This window comes from Cyprinus carpio, chromosome B3 (assembly GCF_018340385.1).
Source record: "Cyprinus carpio isolate SPL01 chromosome B3, ASM1834038v1, whole genome shotgun sequence".
Taxonomy (NCBI): Eukaryota; Metazoa; Chordata; class Actinopteri; order Cypriniformes; family Cyprinidae; genus Cyprinus; species Cyprinus carpio.
The window spans coordinates 17,475,956-17,503,255 of NC_056599.1; the positions used below are offsets into that span (position 1 = coordinate 17,475,956).

Genomic DNA, 27,300 nt, shown 5'->3' on the forward strand with positions numbered 1-27,300 from the left:
CCCCTAACACAGCTACACAGGTACTGTCACCCTCGAAACAGTCAAACCCAGGCCAGAGGCTTGAACAGAGTAGGGTGTTGTGCCCATATTGTGACAGTACCGAACACTTCCTAAGCCAGTGCACCACCTTCCAGAAATTCAGTAAAGAAGAGAGTATTAAATGGATCAAAGACAACAACCGTTGCTGGAAATGTGGGCGGTCACACTTAGCGAAAAATTGCACCCTGAAAAAGCCCTGTCTCTTATTTAATGGGAAACACCTTCAAATCCTTCATGAGGTGAACGACCGATCACAGACAGAGGGCACCTGCTTGGTGAGCTCCACAAATAAAACCCTGTACCTAGACAGGCCTGAAGGTTCCAAGCATGTTCTTCTGAAAGTGATTCCTGTTGTGCTACAACACAAGAATAAAACCCTAAACACCTACGCAGTGCTCGATGATGGATCCGAAAGAACCATGCTACTCCCAGCAGCAGTTCAAAAACTAGGACTTAAGGGACAGACAGAGGACCTAGCATTAAGAACAATTCGACAAGATGTCAAGAAACTCATTGGAGCCTCCGTTTCCTTTAGGGTGCGCTCAATATCACAGCCTCAACGGAGCTACCAAATCCAGAACGCCTTTACCTCTGAGCACTTAAGTCTGGCTGAGCACTCCTACCCCATCTCAATGCTCCAGCAGAAATATCAACACCTGAAAAGGATTCCCTTGCAGCCCATCCACAGAGCATGTCCCCTTCTTCTAATAGGAACAGATCATCCCCACCTGATTACACCCATTGAGCCTGTACTTCTCTGGCCCCCTGGAGGTCCAGCAGCAATCAGAACCAGACTAGGTTGGACATTACAAGGCCCAACACGCTTTCTAGAGCAACAGCTCCCACCTCAGCAATGTTTACATATCTCTGTCAACCCTCAAATGGAAGAACTTTTCCGGAATGTGGAGAGACTTTGGCAATGTGATGCCATCCCACATAAGAACGAGAGATTGGCTGTACGATCAAAACAAGATCAGATGCCACTATGCAACACCGCTGCTAAGGAAAGCTAATATGCCTCACCTTCATGCCACGAAGGACTCCGTCATGCCCAACCTGAGAAGCACAGAGCGACGACTGGCAAAGGATCCTGTGAAGGCAGCTACATACAATAAAGAGATCAAGAAACTGGAGAATTCTGGCTATGTAGTTAAGCTCACCATGGACTCTGTGACCACTGGAGGAGAATCGTGGTTTATTCCCCACCACATGGTTCAACATAATGGAAAAAAACGTGTGGTGTTCAACTACTCCTTTGAACACAAGGGTCAAAACCTGAACCACTACCTCCTTGCCGGACCTACTCTCAGCCCTTCCCTTTTGGGAGTACTGTTGCATTTCAGGGAGCATACTGTTGCAGTAAGTGGAGATATAAAGGGTATGTTTCATCAGGTCCACCTACTGCCTGATGACAAACATCTCCTCCGATTTGTCCAGCGTGATCTTGAACCCAGTAACCCTCCCAGCATTTATGAGTGGCAAGTGTTACCCTTTGGCACAACCTGCAACCCCTGCTGTGCCATTTATGCTGTACAGCGCTATGCTTTGGAGAACACGCAACAAGATGACACCCTCAGATCAATAGTTGAACGGAACTTTTACATAGACAACTGCCTCAAGAGTGTAAGGTTCCCTGATGATGCCAAACAGTTGGTGGATGGTTTACGTGGCCTTCTTAGCAGTGGTGGGTTTGAGATTCGTCAATGGGCCTGCAACATACCAAATGTAATTGATCACCTTCCTAGAGAGGCTCGTTCAGACAGCATTGAGCTTTGGCTAGCACATGACAAGGTCGAACCACATGAATCCACTCTTGGCTTGATATGGAATTATGACGCAGACATCCTCGGTTACAAACACCGCCCAGTACCAAAAACCACACCCACTCTGCGGCACATTTATAAGGTGACAGCAAGCCAATACGACCCTCTGGGATTCATTCTCCCTTTCACCTCCCATGCTAAAATTCTGATCCAACAGTTGTGGAACAAACAAAGAGACTGGGACGACCCCATGTTGCCAACAGACCTATTGAAAGCCTGGAACGAGTGGGAGAATGAGCTCCCCATCCTTTCAGAAGTTACACTTCCACGGTGCTATGTTTCAGCAGATATGGACAAACGCAATGTTACAAGACAAATTCATATCTTCTGTGATGCTTCAGAACAAGCGTGTGGCTCTGTTTCATACCTCAGAACTGAAGATGAAGAGGGCAAAATTCAGCTTGCATTCAGTTTGTTTGCCCCCAAACGCAAACAAACTGTTCCGAGAATCGAGCTATGTGCAGCTTTTACTGGTGCTCAACTATCCAAGTTGCTAGAAAACGAACTCACAATTGATTTCAACCGAGTGGTCTTGTGGTCTGATTCGACCACAGTTCTTTCATGGAAAAAATCTGAATCCTGCACTTTTAAAGTCTTTGTAGGGACTAGGATAGCAGAAATTCAAGACCTAACTGACCAACATGAATGACAATATGTACTGTAGACTCTCCTAGAAACCCTGCAGATGATCTTACAAGGGGGCGCCACCTAACAGAGCTTGCAACACCAAACAGATGGAGTCAAGGCCCACTATTCTTACTACAAGCCGAATCCAACTGGCCAGCTATGCCAACCTTTAAAACCCCTGAGGATGAAGTGGAAAAGAGGAAAAGTGTATTCTGTGTTGTCTCAAGAATGTCAAATCCCTTAGAACCCAGTGAGTACAGTTCCTGGAAAGACCTAGCTGAAGCCTGTGACGAGTGGGGCGGGGCCGAGAGCCGTGGGAACGAAGCGAGGCCGGTGGAGTGATTGGGAAATGAGCGACACCTGCTCCACTCACCGGTCTCGAGTCCCACGGAAGAGGACCAGGCCTAGTTTTTATTTTGTGTTTGGTTTTTGTTTGTGCGCGGCAGTCGACCGTGAGGGGCTGTCGCGCTGTTTTGTATTTATTTTGTCATTAAAGTTTTATTTGAGTGTCCACCGGTTCCCGCCTCCTTCTTCCCGTGATTGTGAAGTTTATATTGTTACACTGGTCCCGAATCACGGGAAGAAGTATGTTCGAAAACCGCAGTATTCATAAAACAGTAGGCGAGAAATCCCCGGATGTCCTACTGCTTCAGCCCAGCCCATGAAGAATCTGAAAGTCAGGCTCCATTGACTGATACTGTATGAACACAAACCAGCAGGAGAAACTTGACCAAAATCACCTTCAGGAAAACACACACACACACACACACACACACACACACACACACACACACACACACACACACACACACACACACACACACACACACACACACACACACACACACACACAGACAGAAGGATTGAACAGAATGGAGGCAAGTAAATAATGACTGAATTTATATGTTTAGATGAACTAACCCTTTAAAGCCCCAAATAGAAACTGTATGAAATATATGCATGCATTAATATTATAGTAGTACTTTAATTAAGAAATAAGCAGCTTCATTGAGCGTTTGTGCCCAAGACACAAAAAAGCTTTTACAAAAACCACATTTACATGTATTCATTTGGCAGACACTTTTAATTGAAGTGACTTACAGTGCTCTTATTGCAGGAACCCCAATCCCTCGTGAGCCACCTGGAGTAAAGACAGCGGTTGTGACAGCTGCGGAGATTGATCCAACAACCTTCTGCTGACCAGTCCAGTTCACTACACCACAAAAGTAATGAAGCTTTATCAAAAAATAGCATGCAATTGTAAAAATATTCAATTAAATTTAGCAATAAATAGAATGCTGACAACATGAGATATAAAGCATTTTACTCTGTGTAAATGTTTTACGGGTAGTTGTGTTTATGGAGTGCAGCACACAGATGTTTGGAGCAGACAGCAGCAGTCAGATTGTCCCGCAGGTGTTCTCCTGCTCTTGTTCAGGGTTGTGTGGTTCAGGGGCGTCATCATGGTCTTCCTCATCCTCTCTGTGCACTCAGACAAGGACAGCCTCGATGTCTCTTTCCCATCCATGATCAGATTCAGTCTGACTGCAGCAGTGAGGGACGTAATGGATGGATGTGGGTTCACTGCCTGTAAACTTTCAAAAACAGAACAATGTTTGAATAAAGCTTTGTTTTATATGTTGTTGACTTGTATTTATTTATTGTGATGGTAATTTTATTTACTCTTTTACTTATTTATTCATGTCTCGTGTTGTTGTCAGTAAATAAAATATAGCCTAATTGTTTCATTAACACATGGATTAATTCAATACTTGACTGAAAAATTTGATGTATTCACCTTGGCAGCATTTGTCTAGTGTGAAGTCATGCATAGCCATGGCATATGATTAAAAAAAAATTACAATTGTTTGTTTTACAAAAAATATATAATTATTAGTCACCATTTATCATTATTATTGTTCATAAGTGTTGGGGTGGGCTAGAAATGCTTTCTGGGGTAATCTTAATTTCTAAATAGTAATACTTACATTTTTCAAATGTAAAATCAACAGTCTTCTCCAAAGGCGAGATCTTCAAGCAGCTGATCGACGTCTCCTTTGTGCAGATATTACAAATATTGCAAATGCTGAGGAAAATCGTACAAGGTAGGGTTGTGGAGTTATTGATGCTATGAGGTGTTTAATATTTAAGGATTAAACTGTGGGTCATTTCAGTAGAGTTAAAAATAGAAAAACTTAAATCAACATAAAATGTATTGGTTATACTACAATCACAAGGGCAGCTGGTTCTTCAACAAGACCACAAAATGAACTAATTTCATCAACATCAAAATATTAACAGATAGTAGAGATTAAACCAGTGGCAGTCAGTCACATCTTTTAAGTTGTTGCGCTTGTTATAACGTCATAGGTCACATGATAATGTAAATGGCAGTATTTTTAGATATTGAAAAAGCGTATGACACTATGTGGAGAGAGGGTCTATTAAGTTAATTAGATAAAATGGGAAATAGTGGGAGAATGTATAATTATATACTAGACTTTCTATCACAACGTTCAATAAGAGTCAGAGTTGGTAATGGAATAAGTGAAGAGTTTATAATTGAAAGTAGAATTCCCCAAGAGAGTGTTATTAGTCCCATATTATTCAATATTATGGTAAATGACATATTTGAAAAAGTTGGGATAAGAAATGAAGGATTGTTGTATGAAGATGATGCTGTCATATGGAAAAGGGGACGCAACATAGCATACATAACCAAAGCTATTCAAAAGGACAAACAAATGTTAGAACAATGGGGTATTGATTGGGGATTTAAATTCTCCATTCCTAAAACAAAGGTTATGTTTTTTACCAGAAAGAAGATCCCAGAAAATTATAAAGTTCTGTTATATAATCAATCAGTTGAAAGAGAGAAGAAATTTAAATATTTGGGGATGTGGTTGGATGAAAGGCTTACATGGATACATCATATAGAGCATGCTGAAACAAAATGTAAAAAAGTTCTAAATCTAATGAGGATGATCACTGGACAGTGTTGGGGAGCAGATGGAAAGTCTTTGATGTACATTTATACAGCCTTAATAAGATCTTTCATAGACTATGGATGTGTAATTTATAGCTCAGCATGTAAAACTTCTTTAAGGAAACTTGAGAGGGTTCAATTCAAAGCTATAAGAATTGCTTTAGGAGCTATTAAAACAGCCCCCACAAGTGCGTTATTAGTAGAATCTGAGGAATATCCACTTAGTCTAAAAGTTGTCTCTAAAATATTGGGTTAGGCTGATGGGAAGTATCAATAATCCAGCAATTTCAGTTCTTAATGATTGCTGGGAGTATCACACAGAATCAAAAGGGTTTGGCTGGAACATTAATAGTATAGCAGAACAATACAGAATTAAAGAATTTAAATTTAGTCCTTCACTGGTTTTAAGTGCGGTTCCCACATGGTTTCTTCCATCACCAGAGGTTAACAGTGAACTACTGAAAGAAAAGAAAGAGTATCCAAATGAACAAAGTTTTGCAGCATATTGCCAGAGATATTTAGAAACGTCATTCTATGGATATGTTAAAATATATACTGATGGATCAAAAGATCCACAAAATGGGCATTGTGGTATTGGGATATATGTTCCAGAATTTAACAAAAGAGAGGGGTATAGACTAAATAATTTTTTATCTGTATACTCTCTTGAAATGACTGGGTTAATAACAGCCCTGGATTGAAGAGGTTAAGACATTGAGAAATGTAATCTGTACAGATTCCATGGCAGCTTTACACAGTCTAGTTACAGGTCACTCTTCAAGGGAAGATTTGATTATTGAAATTAAATATTTGTTACTACAACTCAAGAACCTTGGAATCAGTATTCAGTTTTGTTGGGTTCCAGCTCATATAGGCATTAAAGGTAATGCGGAGGTGGATAATATTGCAAAAAAAATGTTGGAAAACAAAAAATATAGGAATTAATGTTCCAATGGGTAAGGGTGAAGCCAAATCCATAATCAAATCAGTAATTGTACAAAAATGGCAAAGGGAATGGGAGGCAGAATTTAATGCAAGACACTACCATAAATATCAGAAGAAGGTGACAGGGAAAAGGGTTACTTCACGGAGTCTAAACAGAAGGGAAGAAGTGGTCTATACCAGACTTAGACTAGGACATACAGGACTAAACTCCACTTTACATATAGTAGGAAAGGGTAATGGTTTATGCATAATGTGCCAAGACAGAGAAGATGTTAATCATGTTCTTTTTACTTGTGAGAAGTATAATGTTGATAGAATAATCTGGCAGGAAATGGAAGGGGAGAACTCTATTCATGAAATTCTTGAAGAAAAGGGCATGACAAGGGAGAGACTTAAAGCTTTATTTAGTTATCTTAATAATACTGGTTTAATGAAAAGAGTATAATTCATTTTATTTTATTTTTTAATTAATAGAAGCCTAAACTCTATGACGTTCATGGTATTACACACTCCTGTACAGTTGGTGGCGGTATACTACAAAATAGTCATCTGCCAAGAATCAGAAGAAGAAGAAGATAATGTAAACATGGCGGATCGCATTCATACTCAACGAGATTTGGCTGTAGAGTACTTACTGAAATTAAGTACCTACTCATTGAGTATGCCATTTCGGACGCTGCCAAACAGAGTGTGTGTGATTATGGCGTCTACAGGGTCAGATCGATAGTTAGCAAATTAATACTAAAGAAAAAATTATGTAATATGAGATTACTTCGGTTTCGAAATGACAGACACCAAACAAAAGAGGTAACGTTAATTTGCAAGTGCTGTGTCACAACACATATCAAGAGCTCCCTTATCGTTTCTGCTTTCAGTACTGAAGAATAAAATATATAATCTTAGAAGTTTTTATTAGTACATGAACATTATCTTGCACATTTTATCTCCCCAACAGATTCTAATTTGAAAGAAGTTTATAATGCATGTTGGCCAGGGGCGTCGGACTGGGGGTAAAACCAGTACTGATTACCAGGGCCCCAAAGGAAGAGAGGGCCCTTGAAAAGTCTGGAATATATTTTATTTTAACGGGATATTTTCATGGGGGCCCATCAGGACTGCCTATGCATAGGGCCCGGGATCTTGTGCAATGCCCCTGATGTTGGCTATTCCCAATTCAGAAGACCGCACACACAGCCAGTGTCTCTGAATGCTTCTCATACTCGCTCCATTCTGCCGCGTCTCACGGAGGAGCCGTTTAAACTCGATGCACTCACGCAGTCTGTCTCGAAATGCTCGTTTATACCCTCACGGGGCTCTGCACCGCAAGTCTCCACGAGCGCATCTGGCAACATAGACGAGGCTTGACGCACGTGCGCAACCCGTGTCAACTCGTGCCTGGCTCTGCATTTAAAACAAGTGTAAATTCAGTCTATCTGCACTGCTAATTTCAACTGGATGAAATGAAACATTCAGCACATTTTCCACTTGTTCTTAAAATCCTAAATACTTAAAAATGAACAAATCAGCCTGTGTACCCTACGTAATACTTTAATAACTGACCCACATGCAAAAGTAATACAGTTCTTTATTTACACAAAATAAACGAATCTTTCCTGTGAAATTCAATAATTAAGTAAATACTGTAAAAGTAGTAATACAATTATAATATTCACTGAAAAAAAAAAACAATAGAACCCCTCCCAAAACATAATAGAAAATTTAATGGATTGAGGTTTATAATGGGAATTATGTTAATTTTAATGTAAACTATAATGGTGTCTACTGGTATTTGATGGATTCTATTGGTGGGATGTAAACTGGCAGATGGGAAACAATAGAACAACGGTAATTATTATTGGAATAATGCCCAAAACACACTACAAAAATGAATTTTGTAATTGTTTTAATGGAAACCATAAGAATTTCTGTGATTGTTTCTATTGTTTTTTTTTTTCAGCAGGGTTACAATACCCATAAGTTACTGTGCTGCACACAACTGACAATATTAAGCTGAAGCTTGACTTTGCAAAATTAAAATTGCAAAATCTGTCAAAAAAAAAATAAAAAATCGCACAGCCCTAATAATGTCTAAAAGCAACCCCCAACAGCCTAGCAGTTAGGGTATAAGGGTATATTAGTATAAGGTCTAAAAAAAAAAGAAAAGAAAAAAAAGAACACTAAACTGTCACTACTTCAGGATGTTAATGTCTCAACATTTCATTAAAAAAAAAAAAAAAAAAAAGTCGAGTTATGGCCACTTTCAGAAAGCAAAAATCTTAGGAGAGTTAAATGACAATAATCAATGTAACCAGCAAGTGGAAGAAAATTAGAACAGTCCAGAATGTAGAACGATAACCTGTGGAAGAAAAGCAGTGTTAATAATGGTACAAACAGAAACAACACTCAGTGTTTTCAATGCTGAATCTCTGTCTACAGATACACTCTTTAAAAATACAGGTTCCAAAAGGGGGCTTTGCCAGTGATGCCATAAAAGAACTATTCTTGGGTCCCCAAAAGTTCTTAAAACAAACTGAATTGTTTTTGTGAATAACATTTTTAAAAATTTAAAGACACTTTTTCCAGAAAGAACCTTTATTGGAATGGAAAGATTCCATGGATGTTAAAGGGGTCATATGATGCTGCTAAAAAGAACATTATTTTGTGTATTTGGTGTAATAAAATGTGTTTATGCAGTTTAAGGTAAAAAAAAAAAAACACATTATTTTCCACATACTGTACATAATTGTTTCTCCTCTATGCCCCGCCTTCTGAAACTCCTCAATTTTCACAAAGCTCATCGCTCTGAAAAGCGAGGTGTGCTGTGATTGGCCAGCTATCCAGCGCGTTGTGATTGGCCAAATGCCTCAAGCATGAGACGGAAAAGTTACGCCTCTTAACATATTGTGATGCCTTGTCTGGCCGGAGCGATGAAACAAAAACAAAAAACCCATTATAAACGTTATATAAATGTTTAAAATGTTTTCTTTTGGAAGGCAAAAACAAAGTAGTTTCGCTTTCTCAATGAAACAGCATCACACACTGCGGCCTTGAGTGAGCGGAGGCTGGATGCCTAGAGTGAGCCGCGTCCGGCTTGAGTGAGCAGAGGCGGACGGCTTGAGAACGGTGCAGCTGGCGGATTCTATATAGGAACGTACCTTGGGCTTGCGGCAACCACATGTGATGACGACAAAGCCAATTCTGTGAACAGTGCAAAGTTGATGTATTTCCTCAGCGACCAGCACGGATCAGCTCTAGGCATGACGAAGGAGATATCGTCCTCTTTTGGAAGGCCAAACAAAGTAGTTTCGCTTTCACGGTGAAACACACAGTGTCTATACGACATGGCGGCGGCGGGGGCAACAACAATACTACAATGAGAATAAAAGGTACGCCTTCTTTCTTTGCGTGAACATCTGGGCGGCGTTATGCAAATATTCCCACATACTGACGTAGAGATGTGGGGGTGTGTTAGAACGAGCCGTTTCAGGAGGGCGTGGAGGAGTGTTAACTTTTATACAGAATGTCTCTTTGGATTTGAGACTTTAGTCTTTGCAACTTCACAGATCTAATTTATTCACCAAGAGTTTGTAACACTCCAAAGAGAAAGAAAAATTTGAAATCGCATCATATGACCCCTTTAAAGGTTCTTGGTGGAACCATAGATGCCAAAAGAACCTTTATTTTTAAGAGTGTACAAAAAGAGTGACTCTGGTTTTTATGACGGCGTTTTAGTGCCACTTTGAAAAAAAATTCTAAATTACAAGATTAAAGTTGTAATAATTCGAGAATAAAGTTGAAATATTACGAGAATAAAGTCGAAATGTTACGAGATTAAAGTCAAAATATTTCAAGAAAAAAGTTGAAATATTACAAGATTAAAGTCGAAATATTTCGTGAATAAAGTCGAAATATTACGAGATTAAAGTCGAAATATTTCAAGAAAAAAGTTGAAATATTACAAGATTAAAGTCGAAATATTTCGTGAATAAAGTCGAAATATTACGAGATTAAAGTCAAAATATTACAAGAATAAATTTTCACATATTTAGAATTTTCACAAAGAAACCAGTTTAATTTAATGAATTGTTTCACATGAATACAGCGACATTGATATCTGATCATTAAAGAGGTTGAAAACATTATTGTAAGACACATAATTTGTGTTTCGCTATAAAACTGAGACATTAAAAGTAGGTCTATCAAAAGCACGAATCTTATTGCTATTGGGTGGCTGGCGCACTACAAATAACGATTAAGCTGTTTCCGCGAGTCCTTAAAATGGACTCTTCCTCATCCCAGTAAAATGATGCGTCGGCTCGGATGCAACAATATTCAAATCAATCCCGGTGGCCTGCAACTTCTCCCGGTGCTCTCAATCTGGGACATTTACATGCGCAATAAAGGCCTACTCTCAAAATAATATAACTTTAATTTCTACTATTTAAATTCTCGAAACATTTCAACTTTATTCTCGTAGTATTACGACTTTATTCTCGTAGTATTATGACTTTATTCTCGTAGTATTATGACTTTATTCTCGTAGTATTACGACTTTATTCTCGTAGTATTTTGACTTTATTCTCGTAGTATTACGACTTTATTCTCGAAACATTTTGACTTTAATCTCAAACATTTCAACTTTATTCTCGAAACATTTCGACTTTATTCTCGAAACATTTCGACTTTATTCTCGTAATCTTAAATTTTTTTTTTCAAACTGGCACTAAAACGCCGTCGTAGGTTTTACACCCAGAAATCAAACACAATGTATAAAATAAGAAACACCCAACCTAACATCATCCTGGAAAAAAATAAATAAAAATTATATATATATATATATATGTCTATATATATATATATATATATATATATATATATATATATGACCTGCACAAAGTATTGAAATTATCAGATATGTCTCAATTGTGCACTCATTAATGAGAGCAAAACAACTAAGCTCAAAGAATATGAAAATGCAATACAAAATGTCTAAATTAACATTTATGAAATCTTATTCAAATATAAACAAAATAATCATTACTGCAAATTTGAATTTCACATCAAACAGACAAATGATGCACACATGATTTTTTTTTTTTACTCATAACCCACCTGTAGATTTGACGATGAACACTTTGCTGTCTCTTCCCAGAGTGTTTGTGGCGGTGCACGTGTATTTTCCTGGACTGAGTGCTGAGGACTTGAGCACTGAGGAGTTGTTCTTCTCTTTCAGATGATCCCATGTGTACGTAGGAGCTGGGTTTACCTTCACTGTACAATCTAGCATGACCTTATCGTCTTGAATGATGGTCTCTGTTGAATTGGAGTGTTTTGGTTTATCTGAGGAGGACAGAGATACATTTCTCAGCACAACAGCAACATGATGAGCAGCTGTTATTAACAGATCACTAAACATACTGTACTGAAACCTTTTAATCTGTGTTCATTCAATTCATAATGTCTTATTGGATCAAATAATCTCAGTCAATATGGAAATCTGTGTGTGATGAAATAGGACAATTTGCACATCCTTCACACTAAGGTCCTTCAGAAAAATATACATTTAATTAAATAGCAAATTTAGCAATAATAAACTTACAGTATACTTCGACATTAAGAGGTTTTGATGAATTAGTAGGATGAGGTTGAGGTCCTTCTGCTCCCAGATCCAGCTCTGCTTCACACCAGTATTGAGCTCCATCATCAGCTCTGTCTGGACGGATCAGGAGTGTGACAGTTTTATTCTCTGGAGTCTCGATGGTGTCAGTGAAGTTGGTTTGATGCAGCAGAGTCTGTCCTTTGTACCATTTGACAGTGAGATACTGAACAGGAGCCACATTGTGAACGTCACACTGGAGCTCATACTGCTGTCCCTCCATCATTGGTCCTCTGTGATTCACAGTGCTGATGAACACACTGTCTGGAGTCTCTGTGGAGGAAGATTTACACACTCTGAAATCTGCTGTGATGAATGTACATTTATTAGATATTTCTGAGAATTAACAGAAAAAATATCAGTAACAGAGAAACTCACTGTAAACAGTGAATGGAAGATCTACTTGACACTGTGTACTATAAATTGGATATATGTAGCAGAATGGCTTTATGTCCCATTCTCTCAGTTCTGACACTCTCCATGTGATCAGACTTTGGTTTTTGGTCATGGACACTCTTCCCTCACTGGCTTCCCATCCCATCCCTTCATGCAGGACTGAAGTGCTACAGTTAGCTGCAACAGAACCGCCATATCTCACAACAACTCTCTGTGGGTCGAGCTGAAGAGGACATTCAGATTGTGCACCTGTTAAACATTGAGAAGGATGCAATTTAAAACAGGTGAAGTTGTAGCACAGAATAGCAGCAATGAAGTATCAGATTACAAGCAGACACAGAAATCACTTCAGGAGTGTCGAAGTCATCATCGGATTGGTTGAATTCTAGAGGATTTCCGGGAGACGTGTGTGTCGTGTTCTTTAAGATTCCGCCTGGAAACAAAAATACCGTGGGGCGCCAAACCCCCTCACGAAAGAAGAAAACTGTAGTGTTTACAACTGTGGCGACGAACACTTATCGGGATCAACTAAATGCTGGATTTTCAAAAGTATGTGAAATATTTAAAGTTCACTGTATAGAATCTTTAAAATATGTCCGAGACTTTTACACACCGGTCTGTTATTGTGGCGACATTTCCACGCCTCGAAATGTGACGCTGAATGAAACGAACTGTGATTGGTTGTTTGACATGTCAGTCAAACGGCCTCATGGGCGGGCCTTGGCCAATGAAAGCTGCCATGAATACTAGAGACTAACACACAAATAACCTACAGTACCATGAGTCCTTAAGACTTACAAACAGACCACTGCGTGCATCTAGAGCTTTGTATTTTATAGAGCTGGGCAGATAACATTTTGTTTTTGGTTGCTGTAGAGGTTCATTTATTGTCATAATCATGATATGCAACAATCTACTTTACTGATAAATGCAGTAGCAAGACAAAATTTGGCAGTGTTAGTCCAAGCTCAAACATGTCAATTGAATAGAAATGAATTCAACACTTAAAAAAAAAAAAAAAAAAACCTTTAAAGGTTCTGTGTGGAACCATAGATGCCAAAAGAACCTTTATTTTTAAGAGTGTACAAAAGAGTGACTCTGGTTTTACACCCAGAAATCAAACACAATGTATAAAATACTAAACACCCAACCTAACATCCAGAAAAAAAAAAAAATAGATGAAAAAAGAATATATATAAATATATATATATATATATGATCTGCACAAAGTATTCAAGTTATCAGATATGTCTCAGTTGTGCACTCATTAATGAAAGCAAAACAACTAAGCTCAAAGAATATGAAAATGCAATACAAAATGTCTAAATTAACATTTATGAAATCTTATTCAAATATAAACAAAATAATCATTACTGCAAATTTGCATTTTACATTAATCAAACAAAAAAATGATGCGCACATGATTTTTTTTTTTTTCTTCACTTATAACCCACCTGTAGATTTGACGATGAACACTTTGCTGTCTCTTCCCAGAGTGTTTGTGGCGGTGCACGTGTATTTTCCTGGACTGAGTTCTGAGGACTTGAGCACTGAGGAGCTGATCTTCTCTTTCAGATGATCCCATGTGTACGTAGGAGCTGGGTTTGCCTTCACTGTACAATCTAGCATGACCTTATCGTCTTGAATGATGGTCTCTGTTGAATTGGAGTGTTTTGGTTTATCTGAGGAGGACAGAGATACATTTCTCAGCACAACAGCAACATGATGAGCAGCTGTTATTAATAGATCACTAAAATACTGCACAAATGAAACCTTTTTATCAGTGTTCATTCAATTCATAATGTCTTATTTGATCAAATAATCTCAGTCAATATGCAGATCTCTGTGTGTGAGGAAATAGGACAGTTGCACATCCTTCACACTAAGGTCCTTTAGAAAAATATACATTTAATTAAACAGCAAATTTAGCAATAATAAACGTACAGTATACTTCGACATTAAGAGGTTTTGCTGAATTAGTAGGATGAGGTTGAGGTCCTTCTGCTCCCAGATCCAGCTCTGCTTCACACCAGTATTCAGCTCCATCATCAGCTCTGTCTGGACGGATCAGGAGTGTGACAGTTTTATTCACTGGAGTCTTGATGGTGTCATCGAAGTTGGTTTGATTCAGCAGAGTCTGTCCTTTGTACCATTTGACAGTGAGATACTGAACAGGAGCCACATTGTGAACGTCACACTGGAGCTCATACTGCTGTCCCTCTGTCATTGGTCCTCTGTGATACACAGTGCTGATGAACACACTGTCTGGAGTCTCTGTGGAGGAAGATTTACACACTCTGAAATCTGCTGTGATGAATGTACATTTATTAGATATTTCTGAGAATGAACAGAAAAATATCAGTAACAGAGAAACTCACTGTAAACAGTGACTGGGAGATCTACTTGACACTGTGTACTATTATTGGAATTTATGAAGCAGTGTGTTGTTATGTCCCATTCTCTCAGGTTTGACACTCTCCATGTGATCAGACTTTGGTTTTTGGTCATGGACACTCTTCCCTCACTGGCTTCCCATCCCATCCCTTTATGCAGGACTGAAGTGTTACAGTTAACTGCAACAGAACCGCCGTATCTCACAACAACTCTCTGTGGGTCGAGCTGAAGAGGACATTCAGATTGTGCACCTGTTAAACATTGAGAAGGATGCAATTTAAAACAGGTGAAGTTACACCACAGAATAGCAGCACTGAAGTATCAGATTACAAGCAGACACAGAAATAGTCTCAGCCTCAGACGTCACGCCCACGGACTGTTGGCTGAACGTCTGATGCTTATGGGACACAAAAGTGGAAACACTTCAGGAGTGTCGAAGTCATCATCGGATTGGTTGAATTCTAGAGGATTTCCGGGAGACGTGTGTGTCGCGTTCTTTAACTTTCCGCCTGGAAACAAAAATACCGTGGGGCGCCAAACCCCCTCACGAAAGAAGAAAACTGTAGTGTTTACAACTGTGACGACGAGCACTTATCGGGATCAACTAAATGCTGGATTTTCAAAAGTATGTGAAATATTTAAAGTTCACTGTATAGAATCTTTAAAATATGCCCGAGACTTTTACACACCGGTCTGTTATTGTGGCGACATTTCCACGCCTCGAAAGGTGACGATGAACGAAACGAACTGTGATTGGTTGATTGACATGTCGGTCAAACGGCCTCATGGGCGGGCATTGGCCAATGAAAGCTGCCATGAATACTAGAGACTAACACAGAAATAACATACAGTACCATGAGTCCTTAAGACTTACAAACTGACCACTGCGTGCATCTAGAGCTTTGTATTTTATAGAGCTGGGCAGATAACATTTTGTTTTTGGTTGCTTTAGAGGTTCATCTATTGTCATAATCATGATATGCAACAATCTACTTTACTGATAAATGCAGTAGCAAGGCAAAATTTGGCAGTGTTAGTCCAAGCTCAAACATGTCAATTGAATAGAAATTAATTCAACACTCAAAAAAAAAAAAAAAAAACCTAAGTTATAATCATTTATTCGTAAAGAAAGCAAAAGCTAAAAACACATCTAGGCTTATAATATAAAGAAAGTTTGCGCTTCAGCATACAAACCTGTGAGACTCACAAGCTGTGAAACTGCCGCCAGAAAAACAAATCCAAAGAGTAGTTGAAGCATATTCAGTGTGCTCAAGGAAAAGAAATTGAACTGAAAATGTTGGAAATAAGGCCCAACTTTCTGTCAGAAACTCTTGACTGTATGGTCTGTGACTGAATAGCTGTGCTTTGAGCACACAATAATGAAGACAAAAAAAAAAAAAGACCAAATCCCGGCCCCACCCAGAAATTATTTTGAGAGGTCATTTCAGTGGAAACTGATCCCTAAGAACTATTCACATTAATAGATGTTCGCAAAACAGAAGCTGAAATTAAACTAAATGAACTCTAGTAATAAACTGAATCCTTGAAGTTAGTTGTAGTTACTCTATCCAGATAACCAGAACATCTAGACGAGGCTTGCGGTTGATCGACACAGGTTTTTTTTATTTTATTTTTTTATAATTTGATGCTTTCACAGAAATGTAACGTGCAAAACAACAAAAAACAATCAGAAGTTTCTTTAAAAAAATTTCCAAGGAATCCAAGGCCGACAAATGTCTCAGTTTTATTGCATACAGTGCCCTCTTGTGGTTGACTTCAATCTGGTTGACTTCAGTAGTGAGCGTTCATCCACATCATCAAGCTGAGAGAGCATGCAGACTGTGAAATAGACTGCATGTGCTGAATATACAGTATGTCTGGAACCTCTTGTGTTTGCAAAGTTCACATGGATCCATTTTCCAATCCAATTTCCAATTCAGACACCATAGGGGAAGAAGAATACTTTTATAACAGTTTTTATCAATAGCCTACTTTACACAGCAGCACAAACTTGTTTTTTCTTTTTTCTCTTCTCAGTTTGGGGGTTTGTTGATGCACCACTTTGTGAGTTCTGCTTCTGATTTATTCATTAGTTTCATCATTGCTATTGAGTGGCCTATTGTCATTATATTGATTTTATTTATTAATTTTATGATGCCACTTTTGTTCTGTGTTGCACTCTGTACACTGAAAACTGCTTGGGGCTGGAAAATGGTCATAAATATCAAATATAAGGCTAATCAAATAGGCATGTTATACATTATGAATAAAGCAAGATATGAAAAGATTATGCAACAATATTAGACACTCTACTCCTACCTTAACCACTCAGCAAGTTTCCTCTCTTGCAAAAAGGACCACCATCCCACTGACAGGACCTGGCTTAACTCTCTAGGCATACCAATGGGGCATGTTAATAATTCTCTTACTTACCATAGTTCTTGGTTTGTGGCAGCTCTGCTTCATTCAGTGCAGCTCTGTACAGGAGGAAATGCACTGATTCTCAGTTCTGAATAGTGTGCTGTCTGCTACAGTGCTGCAACAGTATGGATGGGAGTGAAGATAATTACATTGGGTTACATATTTAATTGATTTCAGATACATTTTGAATTACTTTCAGTTGCATTTTAAATTGTTACATTGTAAATGAATGTGTGTTTGAAATAAATTATGTATTGTAGTTAATATAATGTTACAAACATGCCAATAGACTGTAAAGAGATCAGTAGTATTTCCAAGGATGTGCCTATCCCTCTTAACCATTTCTGATCTTGTTTGCTTCTGATCATGTTTGCTTTTTGGTGAATAGCGTCATCATGTTTCTGTTAGGGATCCCTGGAAAACTGCTATATTAAATATTAACAATAAATATTAACAAGTTTCAGGTTACAGATAATAAAAAATTGAAAATATAACAATAACCGCCAGAAACTGTCAGACTAAAGCCCCGTTCACACAAAGAATGATAACTATTAAGATAACGATATTAACGTCCACACCAGCGAATGATATAATCTGTTTATTCTAAGTGCATGCTCTCCTCTGCTTTAAATTCTCGAGCTCGTTATAGCAGGATTCTGATCGATGTTTTTAATTGTTCATCAGCTGGGAAAAAAAATGTTTTGAAAGTGATTCCAACGATATCGTTTCTCTGTGCATTTATCATTATAGCTGTGGTGTGGACTCTGCTGTTTTTTTTAATACTGAGAATGATTTTTAAAACTATATCTTGATCGTTATCTTTATAGTTATGGTGTGAACGGGCCTTTAAGGTTTATTACGATACATGGCAATCTAAAAATGTCAACAGTATTTAAAATACTTCATATCAAGTGAAGAAGTTCCTGTCACAGCAAACACCTATCAGAGCCACCGATGCAAATAAATGTGGATTACCGGGAGCCCTGCTGTTATTTCTACTATCTCTTAGGAGTTTTAAAAAGCTGAGGTGTACGGATTTCAAAACTAAACTCTAACTTAGCCCTGCTATTTTAGTGCTGAACAAATCGGTGCAGCAGCGTTATACAGCCTTATTAGCTAGATTTGCTAGAAGACGATAGAACAATACTTACCCTAAAGTTGTTGATGTAACTTGAAACGTTTGATGCCATTCTCCGTGCGATGAAATTCATTTACAGTAATCCGGGGAAGTTCTTGTAAAATGAAAAATCATCTTCTCCTCTTGTCATTTTGAAAGCTCTACGGAAAGAGCGATGGCTTCCGGCACAGCACTAGATTTAAATATGCACCCTGAGGAAAATCATGGAAGTGACCATGCACAGAGTCCATTGCAAAGGTTTCCCAAGCCTTCAAAATGGTCTCTCAGTTTGGTTCACTAAAGGTTCACTTTATGGGGAAGTCGTGGCCTAGCTAATCCTTAGGTCGTGGGTTCGAGTCTCGGGCCGGCAATACCATGACTGAGGTGCCCTTGAGCAAGGCCCCCAACTGCTCACTGGGCACCGCAGCATAAAAGGTTGCCCACTGCTCCGGGTGTGTGTTCACTGCTCACGGTGTGTTCACTTCTCACTGCTGTGTGTGCGCACTTGGATGGGTTAAATGCAGAGCACCAATTCTGAGTATGGGTCACCTTTTTATGAGGCAGCTGTGGCCTAATGGTTAGAGAGTTGGACGTGTAACATGAAGGTAGCAGGTTCGAGTCTCGGTGCTGGCAGGAGTTGTAGGTGGAAGGGAGTGAATGAACAGGTTTAAATGCAGAGCACCAATTCCGAGTATGGGTTACCATACTTGGCAAATGTCACGACTTTCACTTTCAATGTCTCGAGGAAAATGTCACGACAATCATGGGGAAGACTGCTGATCTGACAGTTGTCCAGAAGACAATCATTGACACCCTTCACAAGGAGGGTAAGCCACAAACATTCATTGCCAAAGAAGCTGGCTGTTCACAGAGTGCTGAATCCAAGCATGTTAACAGAAAGTTGAGTGGAAGGAAAAAGTGTGGAAGAAAAAGATGCACAACCAACCGAGAGAACCACAGCCTTATGAGGATTGTCAAGCAAAATCTATTCAAGAATTTGAATGAACTTCACAAGGACTGAGGCTGGGGTCAAGGCATCAAGAGCCACCACACACAGACGTGTCGAGGAATTTGGCTACAGTTGTCGTATTCCTCTTGTTAAGCCATTCCTGAACCACAGACAACGTCAGAGGCGTCTTACCTGGGCTAAGATGAAGAAGAACTGGACTGTTGCCCAGTGGTCCAAAGTCCTCTTTTCAGATGAGAGCAAGTTTTGTATTTCATTTGGAAAACAAGGTCCTAGAGTCTGGAGGAAGGGTGGAGAAGCTAGTCCAGTGTTAAGTTTCCACAGTCTGTGATGATTTAGGGTGCAGTGTCATCCGTTGGTGTTGGTCCAACAGTCACGCGACTGCTGTGACTGTTGATGTACGACGCTGCTGACGTGTTCTCTGGTGCGCCCAATAACAAAGAAAACACGTCAGCAGCGTCGTATGTCAGCGGGGTCACTGCAGTGTTGTGAACGCGCTCACAACAGACCCGGAAGAGAAGAAAATGATGAATAAAGTCATAATTTTTGTTATTTTTGGAGCAAAATGTATTTTCGATTACATCAGATCCTCTGATGTCACATGGACTACTTTGATGATGTTTTTATTACCTTTCTGGACATGGACAGTATACCGTACATACATTTTTAATGGAGGGACAGAAAGCTCTCGGACTAAATCTAAAATATTTTAAACTGTATTCCGAAGATGAACGGAGGTCTTATGGGTTTGGAACGACATGAGGGTAAGTCATTAATGACATAATTTTCATTTTTGGCTGAACTAACCCTTTAACTGCATCATATATTATAAATATAAAAACACCACATTTTGATGTTTAACACATCATGTAAACTGAGTTTCTTTGTGTGTGCTGCTGGGCCACCCTGCTTTCTAAGATATCGGCATCAGGCATAAAAAAAATTCTATATCGGTCAACCACTAAATATAGGACAAACATAATACACAATACTCAATGTTATACTTACATTTCTGTAGTCGAAGTTTGTTGATAGGATTCTGCTGCCACTGGTTCTAGTGTTATTGTTACCACCTCCTTTATCTTGTGTACAAATTTGTTAAACTTGGCCTGTTTTTTAAAGGAGCCTTGAAATAAATGAGATCATGTTCTCTGTGAGACCACACTCTACTGTTTCCCCATCCACCTCATTTTCTGAAAGAAAAAAAAAGAACGATCACTGTGAGCTAGAGGTTTTAACAGCAACAATAAAATCAATGTATTTTTTAATGGACATTCATCAGTATAAAAAAAACAATGCTTCAATTTAGAAAAATATACAATAACTCTGTACCTATACACTCTTAGAAAACGGTACAAAACTCACTGGTACAAAAGCTAAAAGGTACTAATATGTACACTAACAGAGAAATAGAAGCAATATTATTTAAATTAGCAGCTCAAAGACTAGAAACTTATTTCACAAGTTTTTACCAGTTTTGGTGCAATAATCATGCTGTCTAATCAGTCTAATCAGCATCTTGGTATGCCACACATGTGAGGTGGATGGATTAGCTCGGCAAATGAGAAGTGCTCACTAACACAGATTTAGACAGATTTGTGAACCATTTTTGAGAGAAATAGGCCTTTTGTGTACATAGAAGTCTTAGATCTTTGAGTTCAGCTCAAAAATGGGGGCAAAAACAAAAGTGTTTAATTTTGTTCAGTGCATATAATTTCAGACTGACTAGGAGAAGTGTTCGCTCGCATCCCTGACGGGTCAGGTAACATAACGTTAGGCCCAACTTTGCACACCGAAAATGCACTGTGCGGGCTACAATCCCATTGGACCACACAGATTTAAAGAAGGCTGGCTGCGAAAATGCATACTTGAACTTTGATCATATTTGTTTAACTCTAAATTAAAAGCAAAACTTAAAACAGCTCTTATATTGGTTTAAATTTACAATTAAAATGCAGGCCTACTTTAAAACATTTGCTTTATGTTTAAAATTTATTATGTTGATGCTCTGAATAATCAATTAAATGTCATGTGTTTGTGTACTGTTCAGAACTAATCAGTAAAGATGTGGGCTCTTATTTGGTTATGTTCCGCATCTAATAACCAACATCTCATGAATCTGAATATCTTACTGTTTAATCTATTTTGGGTGAACGTTTCATATACTTTGGCATACTCCTTTTGTCACACAAGTGATTGTACCTTTGTTTGGAGATTACATAGTCCAAACATGGACCCTCTGACAGTTGAAAAATATTTGTACCTTTTTTTTACCCCTAAATTGCACATTTAAGTACCCTAAGGTGTAACTATGACCCATTAAGGGTACAACTTCACCATTTGTACCCTAAGTGTTCACAAACGGACTCCAACCGTACCCTTTTTTTCTGACAGTGTACTCGTAATGACCCATTCTTTTTTTCAGTGACAACAAGGCTGTTGACCCAAGGAGTGGGCTGGGTGACTGGCACTATAATGTCTGCTTGCAACAGCTGATCCAGTGTGTTCTTCAGGTTGCCCAGCACTGCTAAGGGGATTTTTCTGCAGCCATGTATGACCAGGATTGCTTTCGGATCGACATGAATATGATGTTCACCCGGAAAAACTGACCAAGCCCTTCAAATACTGTTGGATGTTGTGCTATCGGCTCCTCTTTGGAGGTAGAGTGCTTGATTACAACAGTCTCAACTCTTTTTAGCAGTTGCATCCGTTCACATGCTTCCTTACCAAGTATTGGAACGGAGGAGTGTCTGGTGATGTAAAAGGGTAAGCAAACTTGCACTTTGGGTGTGACACACTGAAGGTTGGCCACACCTTCTGGCTTTAATTTAGTTCCACCATATGCCACCAGCACAGTCGAAGTCAGCTGCAACAACGCTGTTTCGTGCAGAGATTACTTGATTTTGCTCTATATAATATTGGCTTCAGCAACAGCGTCCAATTTGAACTTCACTGTCACATTTCCAATGTCTACATCCATGTACCATGCGTTCTGTACATAGCTGCGGGTCTCTTTTAGTTCAACTGACCTGATGAATAATGAATCAACAGTGACATTTATATTGCGTTTAGGCTTTGTGTCTTTTTGTTCAGACATGCACACTGATTACGTTTTCCACAGGCATGACGTTGCGCCAAAGGCTGGACACTGTCGTGGAAGGTGAGATTTTCCACACTTTTTGCAGATGAATGAATCTGCTTTGAGCTGTTGAAATTATGTTCTTTCATATCTCTTGTTCTGTTTTGCATCTTTTGTCTTTTTTTAATGGCATGAACAGTTTTATTCTGCTCTCCCATTTCTTGAATCTGTGTTTTAGCTGCCACTGCTGCTCTACAAATGTCCACTGTTTTTTCAAGGGTCAGGTTTGTTTCTCTTAAGAGCCTCTGCTTTAAACGCTGATCACTGATACTGAACACAATCTTGTCTCTTATGTCAGATTCTGTTGAGCCTAATTCGCAGTCCTTACTCTTTTGTTTTAGTTCTGTGACATATCGATGATAATCGAATCAGGCATGGGGTAGGCCCAGAACTGGAGCCTTTCGAAAACAACATTTTTTCTCGGTAAGCAATACTTTTCCAATGCAGTTACTGTATCTTGTATTGTTTCATTCTCCCCATCTGGCTCAATAGACAGTGAGTTATATACTTCTAAGGTTTCCTCTCTTAAAGCATGAAGGAGAATGGAGATTTTTACCTTTTAACTTTTTGAACCAGAACCTGTAGCAGTCATATAAATGTTGAACCACTGTATCCATCTTCTCCAGTTTTCACCTGTATTCCCTAACAGGACTAATGGAGCTGGTAATCTGAACTGATCCAAGGTTTTTTTTTTTTTTTTTTTTTTACTATGGCAGACTCACTTCAGTCAGGATGAGCTCACTTTCTTCATCAAGTCTCAGTGCTGTCAAATGCAGGTTCGAGTTCGTGAAACAACTCTTCTGACACCATGTAGTGTTTCTTCTATTTTAGTGTATCCGATAGACTACGTACACGGAGAGTTATAACTCAGAACCACATATTTATTACAGAACACAAGCAGCTCCTCTTCTGACCCGGTAACCCCCTGCAGTCAACCCTCTAGTGGAGTCAATATGCAATTACATCATAAATGCATATAACACTACACCACAGCAGTCACCACATAACAAGCATGTATCCATCCAGCCTGGTTCAGGCTGGTGGTGGTGTAATGGTGTGGGGGATATTTTCTTGGCACAGTTTAGGCCTCTTAGTACCAATTGAGCATCGTTTAAAGGCCACAGCCTACCTGAGTATTGTTGCTGACCGTGTCCATCCCTTTATGACTACAGTGTACCCATCTTCTGATGGCTACTTCCAGCAGGATAATGCACCATGTCACAAAGCTCAAATCATCTCAGACTGGTTTCTTGATCATGACAATGAGTTCACTTTACTCAAATGGCCTCCACAGTCACCAAATCTCAATCCAATAGAGCAGCTTTGGGATGTGCTGCAACGGGAGATTCGCTCCAGCCTGGTTCAGGCTGGTGGTGGTGTAAAATCATGGATGTGCAGCAGACAAATCTGCAGCAACTGCGTGATGCATCATGGCAATATGAACCAAAATCTCTGAGAAAGAATTAAGGCAGTTCTGAAGGCAAAAGAGGTCCAACCTGGTACTAGCAAGGTGTATGGCAAGCCGTTTTAGCTTAAATTTTCATTACAGCATTACTCGTCATAATTGCATTTTTACTAGTAAGAATTCAGTTAGAGAGCTCTATAATTCAATTCTTTCTAGTAACAACTGATTAGAGAGCTCTGCAATTATTATTATTATTATTATTATAGAGCTCTCTAATTAATTTTTTAATAGTAACAATTCCAATTAGAGAGCTCTACAAATGAATTTTTACTAGTCATATGTCTCCATTGACTTCCATTCAGTGTTAATGACAGAGCTCTACAACTGAATTCTTACTAGTAAGAATTCCAATTAGAGAGATTTATAGTTCTGTTTTATTTGATAAATACTTTTTTGTTATATTGTTCTGAGCGTTGCTGTATGTAATTGCATTCTTACTAGTAACAATTCAATTAGAGAGCTCTCTTACTAGTGAGATTCTTACTAGTAACAATTCAATTAGAGAGCTCTCTGAATTTTTTTTTAGTTGTTATTATTATTATTGGGGTGCTTAATTCAGTATTTACTAGTAACAATTATGATTATAGAGCTCTCTAATTCAGTTCTTAGATGCAATTTTTACTAGTAACAATTGAATTAGACAGCTCTACAATTCAATTCTTACTAGTAAAGAATTACAATTACAGAACATTCTTACTAGTAACAAATTAATTAGAGATCTCTTTAATGCAATTTGTACTAGTATTCTTACTTGTAAATAATTATTAGAGAGCTCTCTAATTCCGTTCTTACTAGTCAAAATGCAATCACAGAGCTCTCTAATTAAATTATTACTAGTAAGAAATCTAGTTACAGAGCTCTACAATTGTATTCTTACTAGTAAAAACCTGTATCCAGTAGATGCAAAACAGATTTGCGACTACACCCATTTCCATTTCCAAATCCCACCTGTGGTGATACACTTCAAAATAAAAGCCCATAAGCATGAATTGACAGCATTTTCATTGTGTCAGAATGACCATAAGAGTGAGATGGCAGTTTGGAAATGTTTTGTTTTAATATTTAATCACTTTATTCATTCACACCTTTTATATTATTATTATTTCTTTATTTCAGACCCTTAGATCCATATCACAAAAATGAAAATAAAGAGTATAGTCTTGAAAATACTTTGCCAGACAAAAAACATCTCATTTTGGTGTTTATTATGCACTGTAATATGCATAGAATTTGAGCTATATATTATAGGCCAATTAATAGGTTAATCGTCACTCTTGACAAAATGTCTTATTTTCTTTCTTTCTTTCTTTCTTTCTTTCTTTCTTTCTTTCTTTCTTTCTTTCTTTCTTTCTCTCTCTCTCCCTGTCACTTTTTGGTCAGATATTAGGCAATAATAATAATAATAATAATACAAACCCAAAAAAGTGAGGACACTGTACAAATTGTGAGTAAAAAAAGGAATGGAATAATTTACAAATCTCATAAACTTTTTATTTTATTCACAATAGAATATAGATAACATATCAAATGTTGAAAGTGAGACATTTTGAAATGTCATGCCAAATATTGGCTCATTTTGGATTTCATGAGAGCAACACATTCCAAAAAAGTTGGGACAGGTAGCAATAAGAGGCCGGAAAAGTTAAATGTACATATAAGGAACAGCTGGAGGACCAATTTGCAACTTATTAGGTCAATTGGCAACATGATTGGGTATAAAAAAAGAGCCTCTCAGAGTGGCAGTGTCTCTCAGAAGTCAAGATGGGCAGAGGATCACCAATTCCCCCAATGCTGCGGCGAAAAATAGTGGAGCAATATCAGAAAGGAGTTTTTCAGAGAAAAAATTGCAAAGAGTTTGAAGTTATCATCATCTACAGTGCGTAATATCATCCAAAGATTCAGAGAATCTGGAACAATCTCTGTGCGTAAGGGTCAAGGCCGGAAAACCATACTGGATGCCCGTGATCTTCGGGCCCTTAGACGCCACTGCATCACATACAGGAATACTACTGCAATGGAAATCACAACATGGGCTCAGAGGAATACTTCCAGAAAACATTGTCGGTGAACACAATCCACCGTGCCATTCGCCGTTGCCAGCTAAAACTCTATAGTTCAAAAAAGAAGCCATATCTAAACATGATCCAGAAGCGCAGGCGTTTTCTCTGGGCCAAGGCTCATTTAAAATGGACTGTGGCGAAGTGGAAACTGGTTCTGTGGTCAGACGAATCCAAAATTTGAAGTTCTTTTTGGAAAACTGGGACTCCATGTCATCTGGACTAAAGAGGACAAGGACAACCCAAGTTGTTATCAGCGCTCAGTCCAAAAGCCTGCATCTCTGATGGTATGGGGTTGCATGAGTGCATGTGGCATGGGCAGCTTACATATCTGGAAAGACACCATCAGTGCTGAAAGTTATATCCAAGTTCTAGAACAACATATGCTCCCATCCGGACGTTGTCTCTTTCAGGGAAGACCTTGCATTTTCCAACATGACAATGCCAGACCACATACTGCATCAATTACAACATCATGGCTGTGTAGAAGAAGGGTCCGGGTACTGAAATGGCCAGCCTGCAGTCCAGATCTTTCACCATAGAAAACATTTGGCGCATCATAAAGAGGAAGAAGCGACAAAGAAGACTTAAGACAGTTGAGCAACTAGAAGCCTGTATTAGACAAGAATGGGACAACATTCCTATTCCTAAACTTAAGCAACTTGTCTCCTTAGTCCCCAGACGTTTGCAGACTGTTATAAAAAGAAGAGGGGATGCCACACAATGGTAAACATGGCCTTGTCCCAACTTTTTTGAGATGTGTTGGTGCCATGAAATTTAAAATCAACTTATTTTTCCCTAAAAATTATAAATTTTCTCAGTTTAAACATTTGATATGTCATCTATGTTGTATTCTGAATAAAATATTGAAATTTGAAACTTCCACATTGCGTTCTGTTTTTATTCACAATCTGCACAGTGTCCCAACTTTTTTGGAATCCGGTTTGTAATTGCGACATTATTTTGGGGGATTTTTGCCATATTTTGCTGAATGTGTTTTTGTGCTGGAACCGTGTCTGGTTTTGGTGTCTTACTGAGTGATTCATTTAAAAACACAGATTCAAGTACAAAACATGTTTCTCTGAGACGTGTAACAGTTCTTCTCTGGCTTTGTTTGGAACTATTTGTGTTGGTGAAACAAAAACAGACAATATTGTGTCCAAAATGTAACTCACTTATATTAATTTCTTGGTTGTTGAACTGTATAAAATCAGTATCACATTCACGATCATGCTCATGCGATGATATTCGGAAAACTGCACTCTTGC

The 27,300-nt window shown here is 38.6% G+C and overlaps 1 protein-coding gene across 7 annotated transcripts in view; it reads right to left on the reverse strand.

Annotated features, from left to right (window-relative positions):
* Positions 1-27,300, reverse strand: part of LOC109068749 (vascular cell adhesion protein 1-like) — a 43,971-nt gene that overhangs the window by 15,173 nt on the left and 1,498 nt on the right. Inside the window, exons 3-10 of one of the 7 annotated variants that reach the window (XM_042720026.1) lie at positions 20,380-20,564; positions 17,300-17,402; positions 14,851-15,117; positions 14,417-14,746; positions 13,927-14,154; positions 12,455-12,721; positions 12,020-12,349; positions 11,533-11,760 (exon numbers count right to left, since the gene is read on the reverse strand). In XM_042720026.1, coding sequence (XP_042575960.1) covers positions 11,533-11,760; positions 12,020-12,349; positions 12,455-12,721; positions 13,927-14,154; positions 14,417-14,746; positions 14,851-15,013 — 1,546 coding nt within the window. In that variant the 5' untranslated portion in view covers positions 15,014-15,117; positions 17,300-17,402; positions 20,380-20,564. Of the gene's footprint in view, positions 1-8,306; positions 8,777-11,532; positions 11,761-12,019; positions 12,350-12,454; positions 12,722-13,926; positions 14,155-14,416; positions 14,747-14,850; positions 15,118-16,060; positions 16,257-17,299; positions 17,403-17,566; positions 17,585-18,438; positions 18,772-20,379; positions 20,565-27,300 lie in introns of those variants that run through there. The other 6 variants (XM_042720028.1, XM_042720029.1, XM_042720030.1 and 3 more) reach the window with 6 other exon arrangements.